We start from the raw sequence: 24,778 nt of genomic DNA on the forward strand, positions 1-24,778 counted from the left end.
TTTGCTTATTTGATAAAGTACATTGCACTGAGTACGATAGATACAGGTCCAATTTCCGTTCGGTACAAGTAATTTTTGTAGGCATTTGAAATTATTTATCTTATTTTATTTTATTCATTGAATAAAAAATAGTTTAAGTACACACTTTGAATATAGGTACCTTGATTGTCGTACTTCAAATTCTAAGAGCATTATAGTCAGTTAACATACACGATAACTTTTTGATGTTCGGTTGGGATCGGCTATTTTCTGCCAGTACGGGAGCGTCTAAGAAAGGAATAGCCCGTATTACACGTAGCAAATCGTCAAAGTTACTTTCAATATGAATAATTATTAAACTACTCTCCATAACAAGATCTCGACGATAACAGGAAGTCGCTGTAGTCGCATGTAGAAGATTTCCATGACAATAAATATAAATAAACGTTTATTTTAATAATGTAATGTACCATTAGATAAGACCTCAATTAGAAATGTCAATGTTTGAAATCGATTTAATCACCTTGGTTACCCATCTACGCATTTATATCCATTGATAAATAAAATGAAATTTGGAAATAATACAAACACAATTTTATCTACGTTCTAAGATATATACTGTGTATTTAATAATCCAATGTGAGGTGTCATAAAATAATTTTTCTTCACGAGATATGGATGTTAGTCACTCGCTTAACCTATTAGGTACATGCTCTGGGTCTAAACACACATTGAAAAACAACGTGCCGGACTTATACGTTGGTGATGTGTACGCTAAGTGCCATACAACGTGTGAATTATTTATTGCGATCATTTTTTCTTTGTTTCGTTTATCTTAGCGTAAGGTAATTGAAATTAATTAATCGGAAAATAATTGTGCATTGCATATTTTTTTATTTCAGTTTTCTGCAGTTAGCGTTAGTTATTCTTTAATTGAACGTCATAAAGAAACGGAAAAATAATTATTAGAGCTCAATATCAAACAAAAATTAATTAAGTAATAATAATTGGTTTGTGAAAATTGTACGTACTGTAAACTAATTAATTTTCACCTTGTATCTAATATTTCGAGAGAAGAGAAAATTGTATTTAATATCGAATAATATTATTAATGCATAATCCAGGACGTGAACAAATTGTCTTTGCACAGTATGTAATTTGTTTGAAACTAATGGACATTCACACTTATAAACATTGAAATCAAATTTAAAAAAATTCATATTCCACGAGACCACGCGTCGCTACTTCCGATGAAACACAAGTTTTTCAAATATCATATCAAAATATTTTCATGTTCTTACGCAAATATTTGTAAACAATTTTTGTATAACGTTCGTTTGTTTGTTTACCCACATATGTATTTTGGACCTAATGATATGTTTTTATTTCATTTGTTCATGCGCAGTTTATAATTAAATAAATAAATGAAAAAATGTACAAAGCAACAACATTTCGGCTGTATTCATGACTAATGGTTATTATCTGATTGTTTTTTATACCTCTAATTAATATATTGTACTAAGGTCGCCCTTAAATGAGGTCACACGATATTATATTATATTTTGATCACCCTCACCCAATCGTCACACTCAGTCATGGAATCTTGTACCTCCTGTTTGAATTACGTAAACATTTTTCGCCCCCCACCCTCTCTGTTCGTTGTAAAATGTTCTCATGAAATGTTTTATTCTCAAAAGAAAAAAACATTTTGTTGATTTTACAACGTCACACTTTCGACAACCCCCATATCTCATACGATACAAATAGCATATTATTATAAAAATATAAGTACTTAAATCAAAGATTAGTTTAAAAAAAAAAAACAGTTTATCTTACCCTTTATTTATTTGCCAGAACAATTTTTACGTCTAAAACTTAAGAGCATTTATCTCCCTAATTAACTCAAGAGTTATGTTATTTATTTTAGGAGTATTCTATAGTTTGACTACAGAATTGAGAGGTTCAGTACGTATACTAGGATTGTGACAATAAGGTCGATCGCCAAAAATATTTTATTTATTTGTTCATAATTTGGAAGTATAATGGATTTTTATTTATTATACATATTAAATAATTACGCTGCAAAACTGTATTTACATTAAAGCAAGAGCTTCGGAAGATAAATTTTGGAAATATTTACCGGCAGATAAGTATTAAAATGTGCTGAAAATTTGTACGCCTATTTTGCTTCGACATACTTGTGCGAATCAGCATTTTCGCAAATGAACATTATAAAATCGAAGTACAGAACAACTTTAACGGGCGAGCATTTGGAATCATGTTTGATTAATTACACCCCCAATTATACACAAATTGTAGACACATTACAGTGTAGGTACCTAGGATAAGTAATTAAAAATAAATTTTATGTAAGTATTCAAAATAAAATAACTATAATTATGTAAATATTTCTTTCTATGTACAACGCTGTATTTAATTTTCTTGGTAAGATTCTATTTTGATTTTAAAATTATACTTTATTATAATTTAATTTAATATATAATTTAATTTCAGAAAAGATACATAGATCGCCGAGAATTTTTCTTCTCCTAATAATCTTATGTAAAAATTAGTTGACATCCCTGGTATATAGCAATGAAAATAAATGTTCACGATAACGTATAATCATAATATATTTATGGAATTTAATTAATGGACACACATTAAAAAACCGTATATATCGTACGTAAGTAAATGAATTATTCATAACTGTAAAATAATTTATTCTCACTGGACTTGAAATTTTGTACTACGTTTAATTAGCACAAAATAAAATTAGTCTAATTTGTATTTATAATTAGAATATATGTGTGCTTTTAAAAAAATGCGTTCCGTAAAGCAGTGCTCCGCAACCTTTTCTCACCCATGGCACACCAAAGGTATTCCCAGAATTGCACGGCACACCACAGGTAAAACAATTTATACATCAAAACATGGTTCACACATGCTGAAGCGGGCCCCCTACCTATCGCTAAGGTTAAAGACAATGCGATATTCTAAAGTAGGTAGTGTTTTTCAAATGGTATTCGAGGTAAAATTAATGGTATTCATTATATGTTTACTTATTTTTTGTATTTATTACTACACACTCCCCAATCGCATATTTAAAAATATTAGTACCAGTGTAGTAATATAGCGCCGCAGGCAACTTTTTTTTAACCATTAGAGAAGTTTTGTAATTTGTGTTTATCTCACTTATCTGGTTGATCTGCCACTGACTGCTAATCATTTTTAATTATAGCTTGAGTTGAAAAACGTTGCTCACATAGGTATATATGTCGTTTAAAATGGGAGCTGAACTGCGATAGCCTTGTCGGAAATCCGAGGATATTCTTTATTAACCGAAATCCAGAAAATAGCCAATGGAACATCGGCGAAATTCATTTTAAGCGTCACGTCGTTCCTCGGTTCAACAAAATTTCTCACGAATATAATTATAGGGAAAGTGCTTCTGTAGAATTTCTGGCATTGGTTGCAAAAGGGTTTTGAATCCAGTCGTATTGATTGTATGAAAGTAATGATGAAATTTCTTTTGCAGCAAAGTTATAAGTTTTTGGGCCGGACCCAAAATTCATTGCTTTTTTTCAATGGTAGTGAATTTATTTAAAATATCTATGGTAGTGAAGCATATCAATATATTTTCATTCTGACATTGCACTTTTTTATTAATTTCATTCAGGTGCTCAAATATATTACCAGCCATGTATGAAAATTTGGCCATTAAGTAAGTATTGTAAAATATACGAAATTATTTGCATTTTTTGACACAATGCGCCGCGGCACACCCAGCATCGTCTCGCGGCACACCAGTGTGCCACGGCACATCGGTTGCGGAGCACTGCCGTAAAGCACGGAAAATTAATATCGCACCTTTGTAATTGCTCATTTAAAAAGAAAATGCGAAACTCTCACTCTTTTAAATAATTATACTAGGAAACGAGGCCTGTAATGAATCACTGAGTGAAGTATTTTTTTTTCTCGGCGACACATATTTTTTTCTGTAGTAGGTACGCCCCAAGCATGCGACCTTACGTTTTCCTTTTCGCTTCGCTACGTTGTACATAGTTAACATTTTAATATAGAGCTGTTCAACACTGTTACAATGTTTCATAATATAATTTTATTCAAAAAAGGAATATTATTCGATAGGCAGTATCGAATTCCCTCTTATTTGATATCAATTAGAGGGAATTTTAAAAATCGAATCAAACCGGCAGAGAATATTGAATTTCGAATAATTTTGAATTCAAAATATTTTAATCAATTTTGTCGCAAATATAATTCGTTGGGGTTAATTGAATTATTGATAAGAAATAAATTGTTAGAGATGGTTTTCCCTTAAATATTTTTTTAATTAAATAAACATTTATTTAATATATATGACAAAAATAGGTCAAAATAATCGTATTAAACGGTTTTCATTTAACAATTATTTTGTATACTTAGATATAGGTAGTTGAAAAAGTCTTGTCACTACTTGTCAAAGATAGATAGATTAATATTAAGTTAGGTTAGAAATACCTACCCGTCAATTATAAGACTGTATAAATATAATAATTAAGACAACAAAATAGTACTTATATTATTAATAAAACCAAAAATATTTGACATTAATTTTGTCAGTTTTACGTTGTCAGAAACGTTTAGACAATTAATATTTAAATTCATATTTTTTTTAATAAAACTAAAACCTATATACCTGTGTACTTATGTACTTACACTGCTCCTACATTAAGTTTAAAATATACACACCTACACGCGATTTGATTTCTTTTACCTACTCAATTATTTGATATATCTTACGCAAATATTTCTTTAAACAATACGCAAAATTCCAATATATTTAACATTACACATTTTTACGTGAGCAAATAAATTACTAATGATATGTATAAAAATATAGTCGTAAATAAATTCCTGCATATACAATTAAAATAATATTGATTTACAATTCATACAAAACGTTAAAGTCAGGTAAATATTTGGGTAGCTTATTAATAATATAATTTCAGATACCTATTACTTTTTTATTTATTTCATTGTGGTGATCACGGCCCTCTAATATAGTTCGGCCAGGGCACTATCAACTTCTTAACAATGACGTCATCACGGTTACCCTAACAATTTATTTAACATTAATATTGCAATTAGGTAATAATGACGACGAAGTTTGATTCATTACCAAATAAGTACATACTTTCAAAACTCTGAAAAGTATATATAATAATGTCCTATTATTATATTTACCTACATTGAACCATTGTTTATTTTTTTCATAAACACATGCATTTGTATCATCTGCTTTCACGTAAAAAATGTATAACGCTTTGTAAATTTAATATACCAAGCTGTAGTAAAGTTGAATTCATTTTCAGCGGGTTATATTAATGTTCGTATTATATTTTTGTGAGATTATTGAGATAATAATATATATACGAAACTAATAACTGAAATATATGCAATAAAATCTCGTTAAACCTATGAATCAACGTCGCTCACAATATCGTGATGTGGCCGGAATTTAGACGACCTTATGTAGTTACTATAAAACGATGTATTAGACGCCATGTACTGTCTGATCTAATCTCACTACAGACCTACTAATACTATCGAGTGTCATAATTATTATCAATCCATACCCCGCTGTGCAAAGTAAGTAGGATTATGAGTTACTAGCTAAAATCTCGTGTTTTTTTTTTTAACAAATATATCATATTTGAATCCCGACATTCGGGGCGGGAACCCTGATCGAGAAAATGCTGTATTATAATATAATCTACCAAATACCTCTACACTAGGGATTCCAATCCCGGGATCCCGCGCTATTTTCGATACCTATGAATCCCGGGATTGATAAACATAATCCCGGGATTTCGGGATTGATTTTATTTATCAATTTTTATGGAAAATAAAATAGAAGCGAAAATAAAACAGAAAAAATACTTTTAATAAAAAATAACTACATTAGAAATAAACTGAGTTTGAATGAAGTTTGATTTATATCCATGTGTAGGTTGCCGATTCATTTTATTTTTTTACATGAATTATTAAAAATGAGAAAGATTGGAAAAAAACAATGCTTCGCACATTTAACAAAGTAATTCCACCATGATATCATACGTTTTACGGCAGTTTCATATTTGGCTGACTAATTAGATTTTGCAGGTTGAGCAAGTAGCTGACATCCATTTCTCGTAAAAAAAAAAAACAAAATCTGTTAATACAACCTCTACTCTGTGTAGGCCCATATGATCCTATTAGGATCGGACATGGTCGAAAAATTAGATTTATGATGCGGAAAGGCCATTAGTACGCCATGATTATTTGCTTTACTATTTTAAATCTCGCTAATCCATTCATTATGTCTTTACTATCAGAAACAGCAATCTCGTATTAAATTCACATTATTATTTATATTACAATATTATTTACTCCATTAAACTTGTGTATTTCCAAGAATGAACATATACAATATTAACAATAAATGTCTTAAATAGTATAAATTATACTAGATTTATTTTTGACCGATTTTATCAATGTTATTTGTAAATATAAACATTTAATATTAACAATGGAAAAAAATGCCAATCCCGGGACTAGTCCCGGGATCCCGGGATTGTCAAATTGTAATCCCGAAATCCCGGGATCAGAATTTTGGCTCGGGATTGGATTCCCTACTCTACACTGTGACAGGTATAATTTTAAAAAATATTGATTTTAATTATCTACCTGAATACACGTATATTAATCTGGTATCTAAAGGCCTTGTACATGCAGAGAAAAATGTTATCAATATAATAAACCATGTCACAATTGATTATTATTATTATGTAGGTAAGTATATAACATAATTTATTTTATTTGCTATTTAATTAAGATGGCATTTTTTTCTGTTAGCAACTCTGAAGCTGAAATAGATAGTAGCAGCTCAATTTGTATTGCTTTTCCGAAAATTTAATGAGCGAGTCAAGCCGTGTTGCCGATTTTATGCTTTTATGAAGTTAGGTTAGGTTAGGTTTAGGTATAAAAAAACTTTTGTTCTTTTGAAAGCGGGCCATCGATTGGTTACCTGTGGACATAATATAAAAACGTGAATAGCAGATTCTAACAGAAGTGCGTATTCGCTATTAATTATCAAAATAATAGTGTGACGTACTTGAGTTTTAATAATAATTGTTCTAATGTAGAACATGTCGACGTTTATATTTTTATTTGTATAAATAAATATTTAATTTTTTAATAATATAATTCTAAAATTATTAACTAAAATAGTAATATTATTGAGTAAAAACGCGTATTACGCGGTCAATCTTATCAATTCTAATAAAATTAATACTGCAAAACTAAATTATTTAGACCACTACCCATCTATTACCGTCTATCTATTCTGGGACCTATATAAGTTTGCCTATCGGCCAAATCTGGAACTAAATCGAGCGGTAGGTACTAATACGTATATAAAATCAGCTGTTGAACGCTTGCTTGAATAACGACTAATAATATCGTTGCTTAAATAAAATACATGTAGACATGTATAACACGTATTCCAAAAAATACAGTACGGTATAATTAGAGGGACATTATTGATTACTAACTATTGGTGTACCTAATGGCCCAAGACGAATTTTCATTTAATCTCAACAAAGAGAATGTCGTTTGTATATATTTGCTCATTTTTTGTCGTGTTATTTTTTTATTATTTATAAATTTACATCTTCCGATATTAATATTTGGTTAAAATCGAAAGTTAGTTGCAAACTCAGTAACTAACATTCAATAGCCGATATTTTTATATTGGTTAACAAATATTATCAAAATATGGTTTTCCAAACGTACTTTAGGTCCTTGTATTTCACTATATCGACTGCTTAATCTACAAACCAGCTAACTGCACTTTTGACCAAAAATTAGATTTTGATGGCAGTTTTTTTTATAAAGCATGTCTTCTATGCTCACACAAAATTTAAAACTCCTAAACCTATAAATAAATGCGCTATCGTTCTTCACACAAAACAACCAACTGTAGGTGCCAAATTTCCAATATCATAAATGAAACATCACTCCCCTCTTTATATAAATTTTCTTTATATATAAAAGGGAAGCCAAAATAGTGTATTAATTTATAGTGCAGCTTGCTTGTAATTTTTTTTAATTTCCAAGTGTACTTTTGGAATTGGTTAATTTCGCTCGATAGTTAAATTATTATGTTTTTCCTCCTTCCTTTTTGCCCAAATGGAGTTAGCCGGTTTGCAGACTAAGCAGCCGATATGCATTTATAATATTTATTTAATAATTATAGTTAATTTGTATTTTTCCATAATGAGATGGGCTTTATAAATATCTTATAATATTATTATTATTAATATCATTTTAGTCATCTTTATAATAGTATTACAACGGAAATAATATAGATTAATTTAAATTTAATATTATAACATTATAATTTGTAATTCTACGAAGTAAATTCTATATTAATATAAACTTATAATTACATTTTATGGGAGTGACTGACTGCAACGTTTGCCTCGTTCATACTTCGAATTACATAATGGAAAATTACTATTTTTGGTACATGTTTGTATTTTTGTCACATTTTCTGTACATAGGTGTACACATTTGTTTGTTATATTTAATCCCAGTATGCATTAAGTCGAATATTAAGTCACAAATCATATAATTAATATGTGTTGTCTTTTTTTATATAAGTAACCATTATATCGATAAAATAACATCGTATTTGAATAATTAATAATTGTAACATTTTCACGGCTACGTAAATTCATACTATTATATTTTTATTTAGACCCACGTGTCGGTACAACGATGACGTATTGACCTTATTTACAGCTAGAGGTCACGCGTGCTCTTGACAAATTATATCAATTTACTTACCCTTTTCTTTGTGTAAATTCAACCCTTATAAAGATCTAAGAGTTCTTTGTTCGTCGTGAATGAGACATAAACATCCCTGATAGTGACAGTGTAATGAAATCTATTACTTCTTCTCTGGCACTACAGGATGGGATGAACCTTGACCGCCTAAAGCAGACTCCTACATTTTCCATTTACTATTAAATTAAATCATCATAAAATACAAATACAGAACGTAAAAAATTGCAAACTCCAATTGAAAGTTTGAATATATTTCATTATATAGGCACTATAGGTACGGACCTACAAATTTATCTGAAGAATTGATGGGGGAGCCACAGTCGAAAACTACCCAACTCGCAACTGCATAGAATCTGACATTCGAATGACGTTTTCAAAATGGCGTCCATATGGTAGTTCGTAGTTCCATTTTTGACCGTTCTTCAGATAAGTTTGTAGGACTGTACATTGGACAAAATAATATTTTTAAAATGTTATAACTGCAGACTCAATTTCAAATCTATTATTTTAGATGGCGTTTATAATAATAGCCTTTTATGATTTTAATATATTTAATATGATGATTTAATAAATATGCCATAATAATGACATACATTCTAATAAATATTATTTCCTATGACGTCGACGAATAATTGTTCAGACTTAGCTCTCAAAAATACCCCAAATTCTTATGTTTCGACCTTTACCTTCAAAAGACAGTGTTAATGTTCTACTAAGGACTTCTAACCACAGAATACAAATCATGAAATAATTCAATTTACCATTAATTATCGTGTTTTCTTCATTTTTTTTAAATTATTAATAACTAGTCCTTGATTTTTCGTACATAGTGGTTGTTGGTAATTTTTCACAATCACAAACACACAGGCCTTGATAAAATCATATCAATATATTGACAATACAAACGCCTTACGCACTACACCACGAGAGCCGCCATGTTTTCATCGATTAACAATAAACTTACGATTTAAAATACAGTTAAAAATGCGCCTTCGGTCGAATAGCGTAACTCAGAAGGAAATGTCACTAGAGGAAAATTGCAGACAGAACATAGGACCCACTTTTTACGTGATTATTACAATTTAATTTTTTAGATTATTATAAAACAAAAATTTTGACTGTCGGAAAAAAATTACCACGCCCTTTAATTCACGTGTACTGTTCCCAATATAGCCGGCTATATATTATATTTCGAGGGTACACGTGTTTGGCAATGCCAGATTTTATATGCCGACAAAATCATACACAATATGCTAGCAATAGGTAATGAGAACAACATTGTAACGGACATCGAAAGGGAACAGAATAATACTATAACATAACGCTCCCTCTCGATACAGTTTATTATAATTTAGGTATAACAATGTATTATATAATAAAAACGTTTAGGGTTGTGTTATTATGTTATTTAGATTCAGAAAATGTATGAAGTGGTGAAAAGTGCCTTTGGAGGGTGGTATATGATAGATAACCAAAAATAATACTGTACATATGGACAGTCATAGGAACTTAATAATAATAATATTATAGACAAATATGTTTATAGTATTAAAAACAAGATATAAAAAATTTTCACAATCCATTGACTTTACAAAATTGTTTATTTTAAAATACACAATTATTTATTTTAAGAGGGACAAAATAATACTACGGTTTTATGGTACATATATCATTGATGAAGTATTATTATTAGTTTCCCATACTTTACTGCGAAGTTGCCGGTAGTACGTACTGGACGTACTGCTTTTATAATTTTCTGTTAGACGGCACCATGATTGTTCATACAAAATTTGATATAATTGTATTGAAAATAATTGCACACATTTAATAAAAAAATGTGGCGTCTCAGGCTTTTCTTACCTGTAGCACATTATTTTGCAAATAATTGACGTTCAATGATTTCATTATATTGAAACACGTTGACTTAATCGATAATGAATGACAATAATTAGAATATTAATACTATCAACCAAAGGTACCTATTTGGTGGAATTTGAATTTAAATTCTAATGGATTTAAGTTTTAATAATCTGGCTTAGTTCAGTAGAACTTTACAGGACAATTTAATATAACTTGTATTTTATGTTAACTGTTTGTAATAAAAATATTTTTTCAAGCATTTAGTAACAAGTCGTCACCACTGTAATAATATATTTTATAATAAAAATCGTTATCTAGAAGTCGTGTTATATTAATATACTTGATGTATTAACATTCGGAAAATTTGTTATTATTATTATTATTATGGTAGAGATAACGGCCGTTTTGACTAGTCTACGAAAACATTTAAAATATACCTCGCAAATATACGGAAAATTCTGTTTGCTAAACTAGAAGAAAATCATTGTGGTTTTCATTATATATATATTTTTTTAGCATTTCAGAATTCACATTCGTGTATAATTCTACATTATCGTTAATATGATTTTTCTCTGACAGTTCCAAGTAGCGCCGCTATATTTTCTTTTTATTCAATTTGCCAGAGAAACCAACGATATGCCGACTGAAGCACTACGTTGTTCTATATAAACAGTTTTTTTAATTAACCTTGAAAGGAAGTAAAAAACATTTTCATGTTACCCACAGTTTTTTTTAATGATAAATCGAAACGTACATACCTACTAAATTAATTATAGATTCTAAATTAATTATTTAATGAGTATTAAAAGCAGTAACTATAAATAAAGTATATAATTATGTGAAGTTGGTCATAGACATTCAATTATGTGATGATAATTATATTAGTATCAATAATTTACGTTTTACTAATGTAATATTGCAGATAGGTACGTGAAATGTTTGACACCGTGGAATTATTATGGTTTGGTTTGCTAGTGCTAGTATCGTGTTAAATTGATTAAGAAAAAAACAATTATTTCTAGTACACAGTTTGGTTTTGCATAATACACATTTTAGAAAAAAATAAGTTATTTTATTTGAATATAAACACGTGCTAAAAAATGGCTAGATGCAGTGAGTGTGAACGTGGCTGTAACAGGTAAATAATGTGAGTACTAAAAGTAATCAAAGATGACGATGCCAGAGCAGGCTCGCGACCGGTGTTGCCATGGTAGCGGTATTCAGAGTAAAATCTGAAAGATATTCCCGACTTGCCACAGTAGTTAAAATCAAAAAATTTGGAGACAGCTATTATATGTCAAAACTTAATAATATTGGTATTTTATACCTACTATGATTAAATAATGTAGATCAGTGTTTTTTTTTTTAATTTGATACCCTTGAATAATAATATGAAGAATCTGATACTTCTCGAGATATTGCATAAAGGCGAAAACAAGATGGCTAACTTCTTTATGAGTTTTCACTTTCGACATTACCTCGACGTTTATAACTGTATCCTTCAAGGCTTTTGGGTAATCTAGAAAGAAAATAATTATAACTAATCCATTAAACTTATAGACATCAAGGCAGTAAATCATATTTTACGTAGGTATACTATTATTTACTGTTTCTTAAAAAATACACTCAGATATTGCATATTGGCATATTGAAAAAAACGTTACCTACGTACTCACCGTGATATTGAATAAAATTAATAGCAACCACTACAAAAAAACAATAATTAGTTGTTTAATGATACGGATATGTGTTTCACTTATAATTTTAATAATTAGAGTTTACAGCCAATCAAGTAAGTTGCACGAATGAATTTTTCAATTTAAAACAATAATCATTTAGTAAATATTGTAAAAAAGATACTTACCTTGATTTAAAATTCATCGTCCACGGAAAATAACATTGTAGTACGCGCAATTAATTTCCCATGAACCTTTTTTACAGCTAATATAATATAATACATTTATTGTTATTAATCATACATGGAATAACATATTATATTATTGTAATACTGGCAATACTAAAGTACCAATATATCACAGACTTTAAATGTTTCAACGATTTGGCATAGATATAGTATAATATATTCTACAGTTAATCGATGTGCATATTGGCGTACTTTTATCTACATTCTTGATCTAGCAGTTTCGTTACAAGAAGATTATACCGTGTTGAGTTCGTTGTTATTAATTATCCGACCTCCATCGGTCAATGCCGCGTTTGAAAGTGCTGTGATATAAGTATACATGTAAATAAATATTGTGCACAAAAATAACTTATAAGTATTTAAAACAAATTATTTATAGATTCAGTATAAAATTTTGATCTGCATAAAAAAATGAACAACTGAAAATAAGCAATTGCGACTCCGTATTAGGTAATTGATTCAAAATGTGTCTCTAAAGTTTTGTGACAATCAAATCCAAAATGCTTATAGGTTTGAGAAATATAAAAAAATACATTGATGGAATAAAAATGTATTAAATTAAATAAAACAGCATAATATAGTACCTACATTTAATTGTGATCAGTTGTTTAAAAAAAAATCGCGAAAAAGTGTTAAGTAATAATATTTTTGTAAGTGTCTATAAATTTAGTAGAAAAATAAGTTCTGAAACTTCACTCCATTGTCAAAAAATGTGATTTTAGACTATTTATTCATTTGATGAAGGCAGTGTACCTCGTTATAGTATGTTGAGACTTCTGCGGTTATTTCTTCATTCTAATTCAATTATTTGCTATTTGTAAATAGTAGTAAGAAAACACATTAAATAAAATTTTATTTGTAGATTATCAATCACAACATTTTCAATCAATGTGTTGTCCATATTTACATATTATTATGATCAATCATCACATTTTTTATAAACTTTACTTGTCCCTGTTTGCCGTCAAACGATACACTTTTTCGCAATGGATTTTCGTCGATTTTTAAATTAGTAAATATTACATTTTTTTTTTACTATTTTCTGTTTGTTTATTGTCAAACAATTCACCTTTTCTAGTCTCTTGGTAATTAACTGTGTTTTTTTTTTAAATTGTATTGTCTGCATTTTTATTAATTATACGTATACTAAAACTGTTTGTGTCGATTTTCCAAGTGCCATATAAAAATACACATCTACAAATAAATTTTACACAAATTAATTTAATGCAAATATTACGTTTTCACATGAAGAAGATTTTTATTTAAAAAACTGATTCAACCATCGAGAAATCAATTAAAATTAATTTTAATCTCGCATTTTTTTATTACACATTATAGCGAACCTTTAGAGCAGGCACGTTCAACGCATTGATTGCGAGATTGATTTTGGTCAATCGCATCTTAGGCCCTTTAGGTCCATAGGAATTGAGTTTGAATTAATATGATATGATTTCATTGGGATTTTAACCATTCTTCTTTTTATTTCGTTGATCGACTTGACGTATACGTAGTTTTCATAATATTAACCGTGACAAAACCCGACTGACTTCCTCGTATCACTTGATCCTTATTCGTACACTCACGGCCTGCCGCGGGAGTGAGATAAAGAGAAGATGTGAATCGCCGTGCTTTAAACTGAGGCGTAGTTTACCCTTACCGTCACGCAGTTGGAGAATACTTTGACAGTGAGGACAATGAGTCCCCAACATAAGATTAGAACGTATCTTTTACACGAAAAATGAGAAATTAAGTATTAATAATGTTTGTAATGGTGACAGACCAGTAAGGTCTCAGTGTCCTTACCCAATAGTAGATCAGCGCCAGTTTTTATACTGAATAGTAGATCACAGCCTACTTGAAGTTGGACATGTCATGCCTGCTTTAGAGAACGTCTTGTGACCACACATGGGTTGGAATCCTGTGGTCTAAAAATTTGTATATTTTGTCAACAGTCAACATTATTTGCTAATTCGATTCTATTCGAAAACTCAGACCGAATACTATGAATTTTAAATTATGTTAATATGTACCTTTTATTCTCTAATTTTGACCTTTTGTCGATTTTAATAAAAATAAAAACATTTGAACTGAATATAAAGATTGTTTACAATTTACATAATTCGGTTCCCGAAATAGATTTGAATTATGTATCGTTGTGCCGAAATTCTAAATACGCTTCGGTAGACTTTTTTATATATCAATTTGACAGAAATCTCCCTAAATGCCTCCTCCCCATTTTACAATAATTCGTTCGCCCCACTGACTAACTAAATTTTCAGTGAAAGATTGTAAAAGACTTTCCTTTGTTCGCTCAGTATAACATTTAGTTTAGTGTCCTGCAATATATGTCATTGATCTAAGTGCAATGATTGGTGCAACCAATGGATGCTGTATATATATCCCCGAAAAACACCTGTGGCAACATACTTATTGCATAATATCACTACATCAAATAAACGAAACAAAATCTAGTTAAAAAGATAATCTGTCGTCTTACTTTTAGATTAAATCAAATCTCTTGTTGACAAATTAGAATATATCTGCAGACCCAACTAGATCCAACGATCGTCGTGAGAAATTGTCGACTTTAAACAGCAATTACACGGAACGATTCGGCTACCAACTCAATCGTGTTGTCGCTTGATTGAATTGGTTTGTAAAATACGCTCAGTTGTTAGTGTGAACAATTATAAGTAATTCAACAAAGGAAATTTAGACAAGTCTAGTAACGAGTTGCTGATTGTATTATTTTACTAGAGTATCCTTTTTTGTTTTGTATTATTATTGTCTGTTAAAATCAATGACATTATTAATGGACAACGCACTCAATACAGTAGCTAGCAAGTAAATTCGCGCATAGCGACATTCGCACATGTATAGGTAGACGTCACGCAATTTCCATTATGCGATATCACGCATCGGGAATTTACAGCAATATCACCTTTATTGTAATGGCGTTAGAATAGTGTTTCTAGTGTCAATGTTCATTTGAGCGAACTCGTTCGAACCGAACCATTCGGCAGACCCGACAAAAAGCATGAGGAATTTATAGCAATATCACCTTTATTGTAATGGCGTTAGAACAGATTATGCCATTCGGCAGACCCGACAAAAAAGTGAGTGTCATTTTTTTCCAGATGCTTCGTCCATATTAATGTCGTTGGTTAAAATAATAAATAAAGGCCTTCATCATGTAAACGTCAAATTTGTGTTGTTATGTCAAATGCAAGACAGGATATGCTCACCTGGGCACTCATGGAAGCTCAATTTTAATTCGGATATTTTCGTACGTTCTCGGTAATATTCGACGTGATCGTGCTCAAAAACTAGGAATTGTTCTAATTCGCTCACGACTCCATGGAATGATTCAAAAGTGACTTTTCACGATCGGAGACGATGGTGGCAGACGGTTGGCCTGAGAATCTGCCAATATTATTTGAGCTTAAGTTTCATCGTTACATATTTACGATGATTTGATAATTATATTTTTTTGTTCTGTCATAATCGTAACTATTCATTCAATGAGTAAATTTTTCTCAGGTTTGCATGTGTTTTAATGATTGTTTAAATATGTACAAATGATTACATTTTTACTGACATCCGCTTCCCATCTGCCAATTTTTATAATCGTCGTATTTTTTAAACGTAGTGCCTTACTTTCTTCTAGCCTAGTGAGTCTAATCTAAAGAGGTATTATCTTGCCAATGTAGGTTTAGCTGCTTATATTTGTATACATATAATATATATATAACTATATATATATGTAACCTGATAACGTTTTCGTCGATTACGGAGTCTCTTTCGATGCGAGTACATTATGCTTATGTAAATATCACATGGCCTAAACACGTACGTGATACGTGGGCTATATTCGATTATATGAGATGAAAAACTCTAAATAAAAATGTTATGATAATATAGATAGACACATATTTCAATCGCTCCAGAATAGAATGGAACAGGAAAAACAAATTTGTTTGTATCTGAAACATTTAACGGCTCTGAATGGAGCAAATTGAATATTAATTTTATGAGAGGTAGGTACCTACACTACCTACTCGTTTTATACAATAATGCACAGGTATGTACTATATATATTAGTGTGAATGAACCCTTTTCAAAAATATGTTGCTTCTACAGCCTAAATATAACCTCGGTTTCCTCACATCTCCACCTATGTTCGGTTTAGTCTCCATCAGTTTTTCACTATCAAATTAATAAAAGTATTATATTTTTTTGTTTATTCTGTTTTATTGATTAATAGTAAAATACACATAATTCTCCTATTCTCTTCTAGAAACATAATTTTACTGGTGGCCCATTTCCATGATATTCAAGCGGCCAAAAGCACTCCATCCCACCTTTGATGTATGAACAATTACAACAAACAGATGGATATCTGCTTATCAATGAGTTACTGCATAGATATTGCATGTCCAGAGTTAACCGAAATTTAATTATTATACATATACAAAATTATCACTTAAATTATACGTCCAAGTACAGGGTACCCGAGTCCTGAAACGATAATGTCTCATTCAAGTAGTATGAATGTCCATTTCGCCTTCTATTTTCAAATACTTAAACTTTGATTTTCTCAAAATACACAAAACTGGACATAATATAATCTGTGCTCTAACTTGACCTATATAAGTATATGTATTGTCAATTTTCAGATTTTACATTTTAGGGAGTTTTACGCTGAACGCTTACATTTTTTATTATATTATTAAATTGTCAAATATGTACATTAATAATATAATTAATAAAGCATACATAATAACACTTCTGAAAAATATATAACCAATAGAAAAAATCCCCAGACACCCGGTAGGATTTGAACCTGCGTCTCTCGGAATAGGCGGCCACAGACGGACAGTTCTCGTAACAGGTTGAACATGGCACAGACAATAACTGTTCAATAACTGTGCGTTAGTGGCCACACCACAGATCAGTTTAACTACCCCATTTAAATCTGTCGAACTGTCAACAGACGTGCCCATATACGTACAGTTATTGTCTGTGGCAGAGCAAGTGTCAAAAACTATGGAGGTTAAGTTCGCGGAGATATTACACAGGAGTATTGTTTCAATTAGTTTTAGGTAAGGTATACTTGAACGATGATACACGAATAATTTTACTTTGAATTTATTATGGTTATAATTGTTTTTATTAGAAACAAATTGACATAAAATACACACCTATGACGTTGGTAAAATAAATCATGATTTCGCTAGTGGATAATATAAAATATAATCTTTTCTTTTGAATAAATTATTCCCTTTAATGGACAGTATTAATTTAGTAAGAAAACGGTAATATTTATAAAGGTATTGATTTTATATACAATAAATTTAAACATGCCACAAAATTATATTTACATCGATCATCAGTATAATAATTAATTACTATGATATTATTAAAATATATACTTAAATTTTATTTAGATTTAGCGACATTGTCATTCACAATTAGGTATATTAATTTATGTTGTGAACGTCTTAAATTAATAATTTGTAATATTCACTACATACAATAAATAAAATTTGAGTACTGAGTTATTAGTCTATATTTTCACAATAACTTAATATTTATAATGCTCTCTAAAATTTTAACATTTATATTATATTGTATAAAATAATATGTTTACATAAATAACTATAACTTTGTTTTACTCTCGTAAAAATAAATAAAATATAATATTTGCGATCTCCGCGTACATAATATTATTATATTTTTAATAATAAATGAATTTGTATTTTATAACAAGCAACACCAGCCGTAGTTGTATCGCGCGGTATATTCTACTTTACGTTACCGACATCTAATGTCACTCGAGAACTTTCGGCTAGTTGAAATTCCAACAGTTTTACAAAAACACGGGAGTGGGGGGTCGCTGGCAGTTTGAACATGCCACACATCTGACAGGTCGAAAAGTGTCCGTCTATGGGCGCAGCAGATTATCTACCAAAGATAACTGTATGGCCGCCATTACGTATTAACTGGCATGTTCAACCTCTTACGAAAACTGTCCGTCTGTGGCCGCCTAATTCGCGCCCACGTGCATTGACCACTATGCTATGAAAATCTTATCTAATTACGAATTTTAACCATTGGTTATTAAAATACTCTCTAAAGCGCTTTCTAAATTGCGTTACTATTGGCAATCGGCTTTTGTATTTTAAATCAAGGTAGGTGTTAAATTTTTCCGACCATGTCCGATCCTAATAGGGCCTCCACAGAGTAGAGGTTTGTATTAACAGATTTTGTTTTTACGAGAAATGGATGTCAGCCACTTGCTCAACCTATTAGGTCCATACCCTGACTCACACACAAATTGAAAAACAATATGTGTATTTGCCAGACCCAGGATTCGAACCTGGGACCCACGGCGTGATAGTCCAACGCTGATAACCGACGTCACGGATCATTCCAAGATTTTTTTGTCGTAACTTACTTGAACTTGCTAATAATTTAATTAACTATTTTTCTTCGTTCGAATCCTGCTGGGTGTTTATATTTTTTAGAAGAGTTTTCAAATTATGTATGTTCCATAAAAAGAATGTTACATTCTTAAATCTTATGAATTATTCGTTTGAATAAAAAAAATAGTTATATAAATAATCCTTTCGCGTAGCTCAACTTTTGTGTACTTCATAAATTTCCTCAACGATACAATTTGGTTTATAAAAAAAGTTCCATTATCGTCATTCAAGTGGGTTCAATAAAAGCCTAAATTCACTCCCGTTTAATGTGACTCGTGGAAATTTCCTGACATCGATAACTCAAATTAACCACCTATCACACTGTTGTATAACATCATCCATTCTACTAAAAAAAAATATTAACCAATTTTGCAATATTTTGTTTCTTATTGCTCTCCAATTCGTGAAGGTTGGAAGCTATATTCGAGAATTCCTTAGGTTCGTGAATATTGCGAAGAGTGGTCGCCATTTCCACTCTTGCCTGCTTCAATTTTACTCAACTATCTAACAAATAAAAAAATATTTTAATATTAATACTATCGACCGAAGGTACTTGAATTTAAATTCTAATGGATTTAAGTTTTATATTATTCCATTTGAGTCGTTTTTTGCGACCCGGATTTCGCCTTTCTGCGCTGCCACGTACTTCCGCAGAACTTTATCATTTCATCGATCCAGTGGCCTCTAGGTCTACCTTGCGGACGTTATGTACCTCTTGGATACCACTGGATGACTAAATTTGTCCAACGATTGTCTCTTCTTCGAGCTATGTGTCCAGCCGATCTCCATTTGAGGCTTTTAATGAACTCTATTACATCGCAAACCCTTGTCTGCTTCCTTATCCACTCATTCCTTTTTTTGTCTTTTCGCGTTATGCCCAGCATGCACCTTTCCATACCACGTTGTGCTACTCTAAGTTTCTGGATCTCTATTTTACTTAGGGTCCATGTTTCACATGCATATGTGGTTATGGGAAGTACACACTGGTTGAACACTTTGCGCTTTAGGCATAGTGGAAGGTCACTTTTGAAGACATTATTCCGGCGGCCAAAAGCACTCCAGCCTAGCTATACTCTGCGAAAAATTTCATAAAATATACATACATCTACAGATACGTGTTATCCTAGATAGATGTAGTTTTTCACCTGTTCGAGCTGAGTGCCATTGGCGAGGATCTCTTTTTTACCCGCAAAGCAGTTGAACATGACTTACGTCTTTGTTACATTCATTTTTAATCCTACTTTGTTGCTTACTTCAGCCAGTTCCTGCATTCTGTTTTGGAGGTCTTCTGAGTCTTGCGAGAAAATAATATGTATCTACGAAATAATATTTTTTTCTTATATATTTTTCATTAAATCAATTAATGGATTAGTATGTGTGTCAAATTTCACCCCTCATAAATAGTGTATGCAGCGGTTTTCTCACGAATTAATAACATTATCGTGTTCGTAAATTCACGCGTTATTTGTCGCGTCACCGTCGACGCCCGTACAACGTTGTCTCTCTCGCCACCCCGCAGCAAGTTCTAGAATCACGCCGGTTTTCATTTCAGTAGCCGCCTCGCAACCGTCGACGTACCCCGGCGGTGTGTTTTCGCGATTTTTCCGACGTCCCCTGTGAAATTTAAGCGGAAAATAAAATTGTGTGCATTTGATGCGTTCTTCCCTACGCGATATCCTGCGTCGGATGAATGGATATGTCAACGTTATCTGGTGAGTTTGACATCGAAACCTCATCTCATTTCTGTGTGTTTACAACCGGCGGATTTTCACGACCCTCCGATGACCCGTGCCTATCTCAATTAGGGCAATATTGAGCAACGATTTATGCTAATGTCCATAATATATTAGTAAATCAATTTAAACACTCTTTCTAACACACATCTATATTTTTATTTTAAGAAAAAAACTGACTAGTCACGTAGGCAGGTACTATATATATTTATTTATATATAGTTTAAACTTTAACGAATTATTGTGTTTCAATTAAATACGTAGTTTATTATTTGTTTATATATAAATATAGATATTATATACATTACATTCAATCTTAATCTTAGAATTAAAGGCGTACAAATATTGACATAGGTATAAGAAAAAATAATTAGCTCTTAACAGTTTTTACACACCTGCATTTACATGCATGAAAATGGATTAAATCATATAATCTTTGTACGAAAAGTTATAAATAAGCATAATTAGTATTCCTATATAAACTGTTGTTTTTATTTTCATAGCAATGGTTTAACTTTTCAAACATTAATAAGTATAAATAAATGGGTAACCTACCTAGAGATGTTTTGTATTGGATTAGTAATAATTTATCATTTGAAAATCAGACATTTACATAATCTTGAAATCAGTTTTAGAATTTATAATCGCATATTTAACTATTAAATCGATTTACTCAGATTGGTTATGGTTTACCTGTGCTCCATGTGATGTCGCCAAATACCTACAGTTTAGCAATTCGAAATCTTGACCCATCAATATAATTTCTTCTATTCATAAAGATATTAAAACTATAAATAAAACAACTAAAAACATGTTCATTCTAAGGCCCAAAGCGTTCAAGTCTCAGCAGTATAATAAATTTAAATTATCAACATTTTTTTATTGCGAATGTCTTAAACAATATTTATTTACGCTTGGTTTGGTGGAAATTGAATAAATGTGTTTATCAACACCAAATATTTATTCAACAATAAACAATTAAGTATCTTAAAATAGTTATTTTACCTTTTTTATAATAATTCTGTAAAATGTTTTAAAGAAGTTTTTGTTAAGATATATATTATTTACTATTGTATAATAAGTAATCGATAAAACATGTTTTAAGTATTGGATGTTACTTAAAGCTTTGTTGATATACCAATATACCATTTTCTATTAAATAATGCTTAATTATATTAAATAAATTTTGTTTAAACCGACGTACCTTATATTAAAATTTACATAGCTCTCATAGTTTTACATTTAAAAGGCACAATAGTTGTCACTAGAAAAAAAAAATTGGTAATAGTGCCACCTGTCAACATATCTAAAAATAATACTATTTTTTTATAATACGAGGGTGGGTCAATAATTCCTTAGAAAAAAGCATTAAAACAGTTTTTATTTTTGTATTTTTTTTTTATTTCTCAACATAATCTCCTTGGAGCTCAATACACTTGGTCAGACGTTTCTCAATTTTTTTTAAACCGTCAGAAACATAAGTTTTCGGAAGGTCCTCAAAATAAGCATTTGTCCGATCGATGACTTCTTCATTTGCAAAAAAACCTTGTCCACTTAGCCATTTTTTTAAGTTTGGGAAAAGGAAAAAGTCACTGGGGGCTAAATCTGGCGAATACGGTGGGTGGTCGACCAATTCGAACTTCAATTCTTCAATTTTAGCCATTGATCGTAAACATGTGTGAACACGGGCATTGTTCTGATGAAAGAGGATTTTTTTCCTGTTTAAATGAGGCCATTTTTCTTCAATTTCGTTTTTTAGCTGGTCCAATAAAGATGCATAATAATCCCCTGTTATTGTTTTTCCTTTTTCCAAATAGTCAACGAAAATAATTTCACGTGCATCCCAAAATACAGTAGCCATAACCTTACCAGCTGATTTTACGGTTTTTGCCTTCTTTGGACATGGTTTGTCTTCGCAATCCACTGCTTTGACTGTTCTTTCGTCTCGGGAGTATAGTGGTGTATCCATGTTTCATCTACAGCCACAAAGCGACGAAAAAATTTATCCGGATTGCGTTGCATGAGCGACAACAGGGCTTTAGAGGCCACCACCCTATTGCGTTTATTGTCGACTGTGAGCAAATTCGGCACCCATCTTGCAGAAATATTTTTCATGCCCAATTTGTCATGTAAAATAGAAATGACGCTACCTTTTGAGATCCCTGTAACCTCAATTATCTCACTCAACTTTAATCTTCGGTCACTTAACACCATATCGTGGATTTTATTGATCATTTCTGGTGTAGTCACCTCTACAGGACGTCCTGAGCGGCGTGGTTCATCCTTTGTTGATGTACGACCACGTTTAAATTCATTTAACCAGTTATAAATAGTTGCAAGTGAAGGAGCAGATATGCCGTGAACTAAATCCAACTCATTTTTTATTTCCTTTGCTGTTAACCCTTTTATATTAAAATGTTTAATAACAGCTCTAAACTCAATTTTCTCCATTTTCCATTTTTCCATTTTCCACAAGCAAATTTTTTTTTAAATGTACGAAAAACACACAACAACCCGACCAATCTGATTGAAACTTCGCAGCATACTGAATCGGTAGTGCCGCTGCATGAAAACAAACCGCTTACAGTACTAGTCGCGCCACTTGTCGGCTTTTCTAAGGACTTATTGACCCACCCTCGTATCATAAGCACAGTAATATAGAGTAACAATATGCATAGCTAATGAACGCGTTGATTTTAATACCAATATAGATTGGTTGGTATATATTTCGTTAAAGCCGGTGTATTTTACGTGAGTTTCATTGGTATTGGTCAAGAATAGTGGGAGAGGGGTGCAACGTGGGTGTTATATGTATGCGATCGCGCAACAAAGACGCAAAAAATTTCGCATGCAAATTTACACGTACGTGTCAGAGAAAGTTTATTGTTAGCTGTGCATACTTTTGACAGGCCGAGTCTTTTGTTAGTACGTGGTTAATACACGTGTGAGTGAAAGTCATATACGTGCAGCGCGCATGAGAGAGATGGAACGTGTGTGTTCTATTCATGCGATCGCGCAACAAAGGCGCAAACTCTTTCGCATTCAGATTTGCATGATTTAGAACCTTCAGATAAAGAGATCTTACGCGTTATAGATATAGTGACAGATATACAGGCATATAAACCAAGTCAAATATAATTATTATAATATTCGTAGAAAACAGTAAAAAAAAAAAATAGTTAAAATATAGTGAGGTAAAATACATTAAGGCTATACTTCAGCTGGGGCACGGTCTAAAACGATCGTGACTACGCGACGCGAAGATTGTGTAAATGTCGCGTGCAGAACAAAACATAATTTGTCATAAAAAGTCAACATGCGTCCATTTAATGTTATGTTTATTGTTCTATTAATAATAATAATATATTCATTGACATGTTTTCTTTTTCAAGTAAATGGGTAACGTTTTTTAGTCATCTTTACAGGATTTCAGAATTAATTTCCCCGTCGCCATGACAAAACAAAATTGACGTGTTCACAAGCTCGACTTTCGCTCTCCGATTGCCAGCCAGTCCGAAATTTCGTCGCACCTATAGTTGAAAATTATTTGCCGTTTCATTGAAGTACCGTCTTAAGTATAATAAATTGCAATTGCATAAAACAGACATTACGATTAGGTAAATAACAAACTTCTATAAATCGATAAATGAATGTCTGTAAAACAAAACCATAAAGCAATGTTTCTGGTATTTATTTCGTGTATTGTTATAATTTTATCAGTAATTTCAAGGTTACTGGTTTAGTACGTTTATTAGTGTTATACTATTTTTCGCTGCTTGCGTTTCTATCGTTTTCCTCGACGCTCATATTTTTAATTAACCATAAAATTAATTAATTACTCATTCGTAGGTAACCTAACGAAGTAGGTATTGATTTTTTACTAACGGGCCTTTTAATTCCTAACA

At 31.1% G+C, this 24,778-nt stretch overlaps 1 protein-coding gene across 2 annotated transcripts in view; it reads left to right on the plus strand.

Moving 5' to 3' along the window:
• The window catches only part of LOC147078306 (acyl-CoA Delta-9 desaturase-like), a 108,155-nt gene that overhangs the window by 68,216 nt on the left and 15,161 nt on the right, over window positions 1-24,778 (plus strand). Inside the window, exon 1 of one of the 2 annotated variants that reach the window (XM_085958417.1) lies at window positions 20,679-20,852. The exons of the other annotated variant lie outside the window; for it this stretch is intronic. Coding sequence (XP_085814543.1) covers window positions 20,794-20,852 — 59 coding nt within the window. The 5' untranslated portion in view covers window positions 20,679-20,793. Of the gene's footprint in view, window positions 1-20,678; window positions 20,853-24,778 lie in introns of those variants that run through there. 2 annotated transcript variants of the gene reach the window in all.

This window comes from Rhyacophila brunnea, unplaced genomic scaffold (assembly GCF_057557595.1).
Source record: "Rhyacophila brunnea isolate RB1 unplaced genomic scaffold, BYU_Rbru_1.0 scaffold_11, whole genome shotgun sequence".
NCBI classification, from domain to species: domain Eukaryota; kingdom Metazoa; phylum Arthropoda; class Insecta; order Trichoptera; family Rhyacophilidae; genus Rhyacophila; species Rhyacophila brunnea.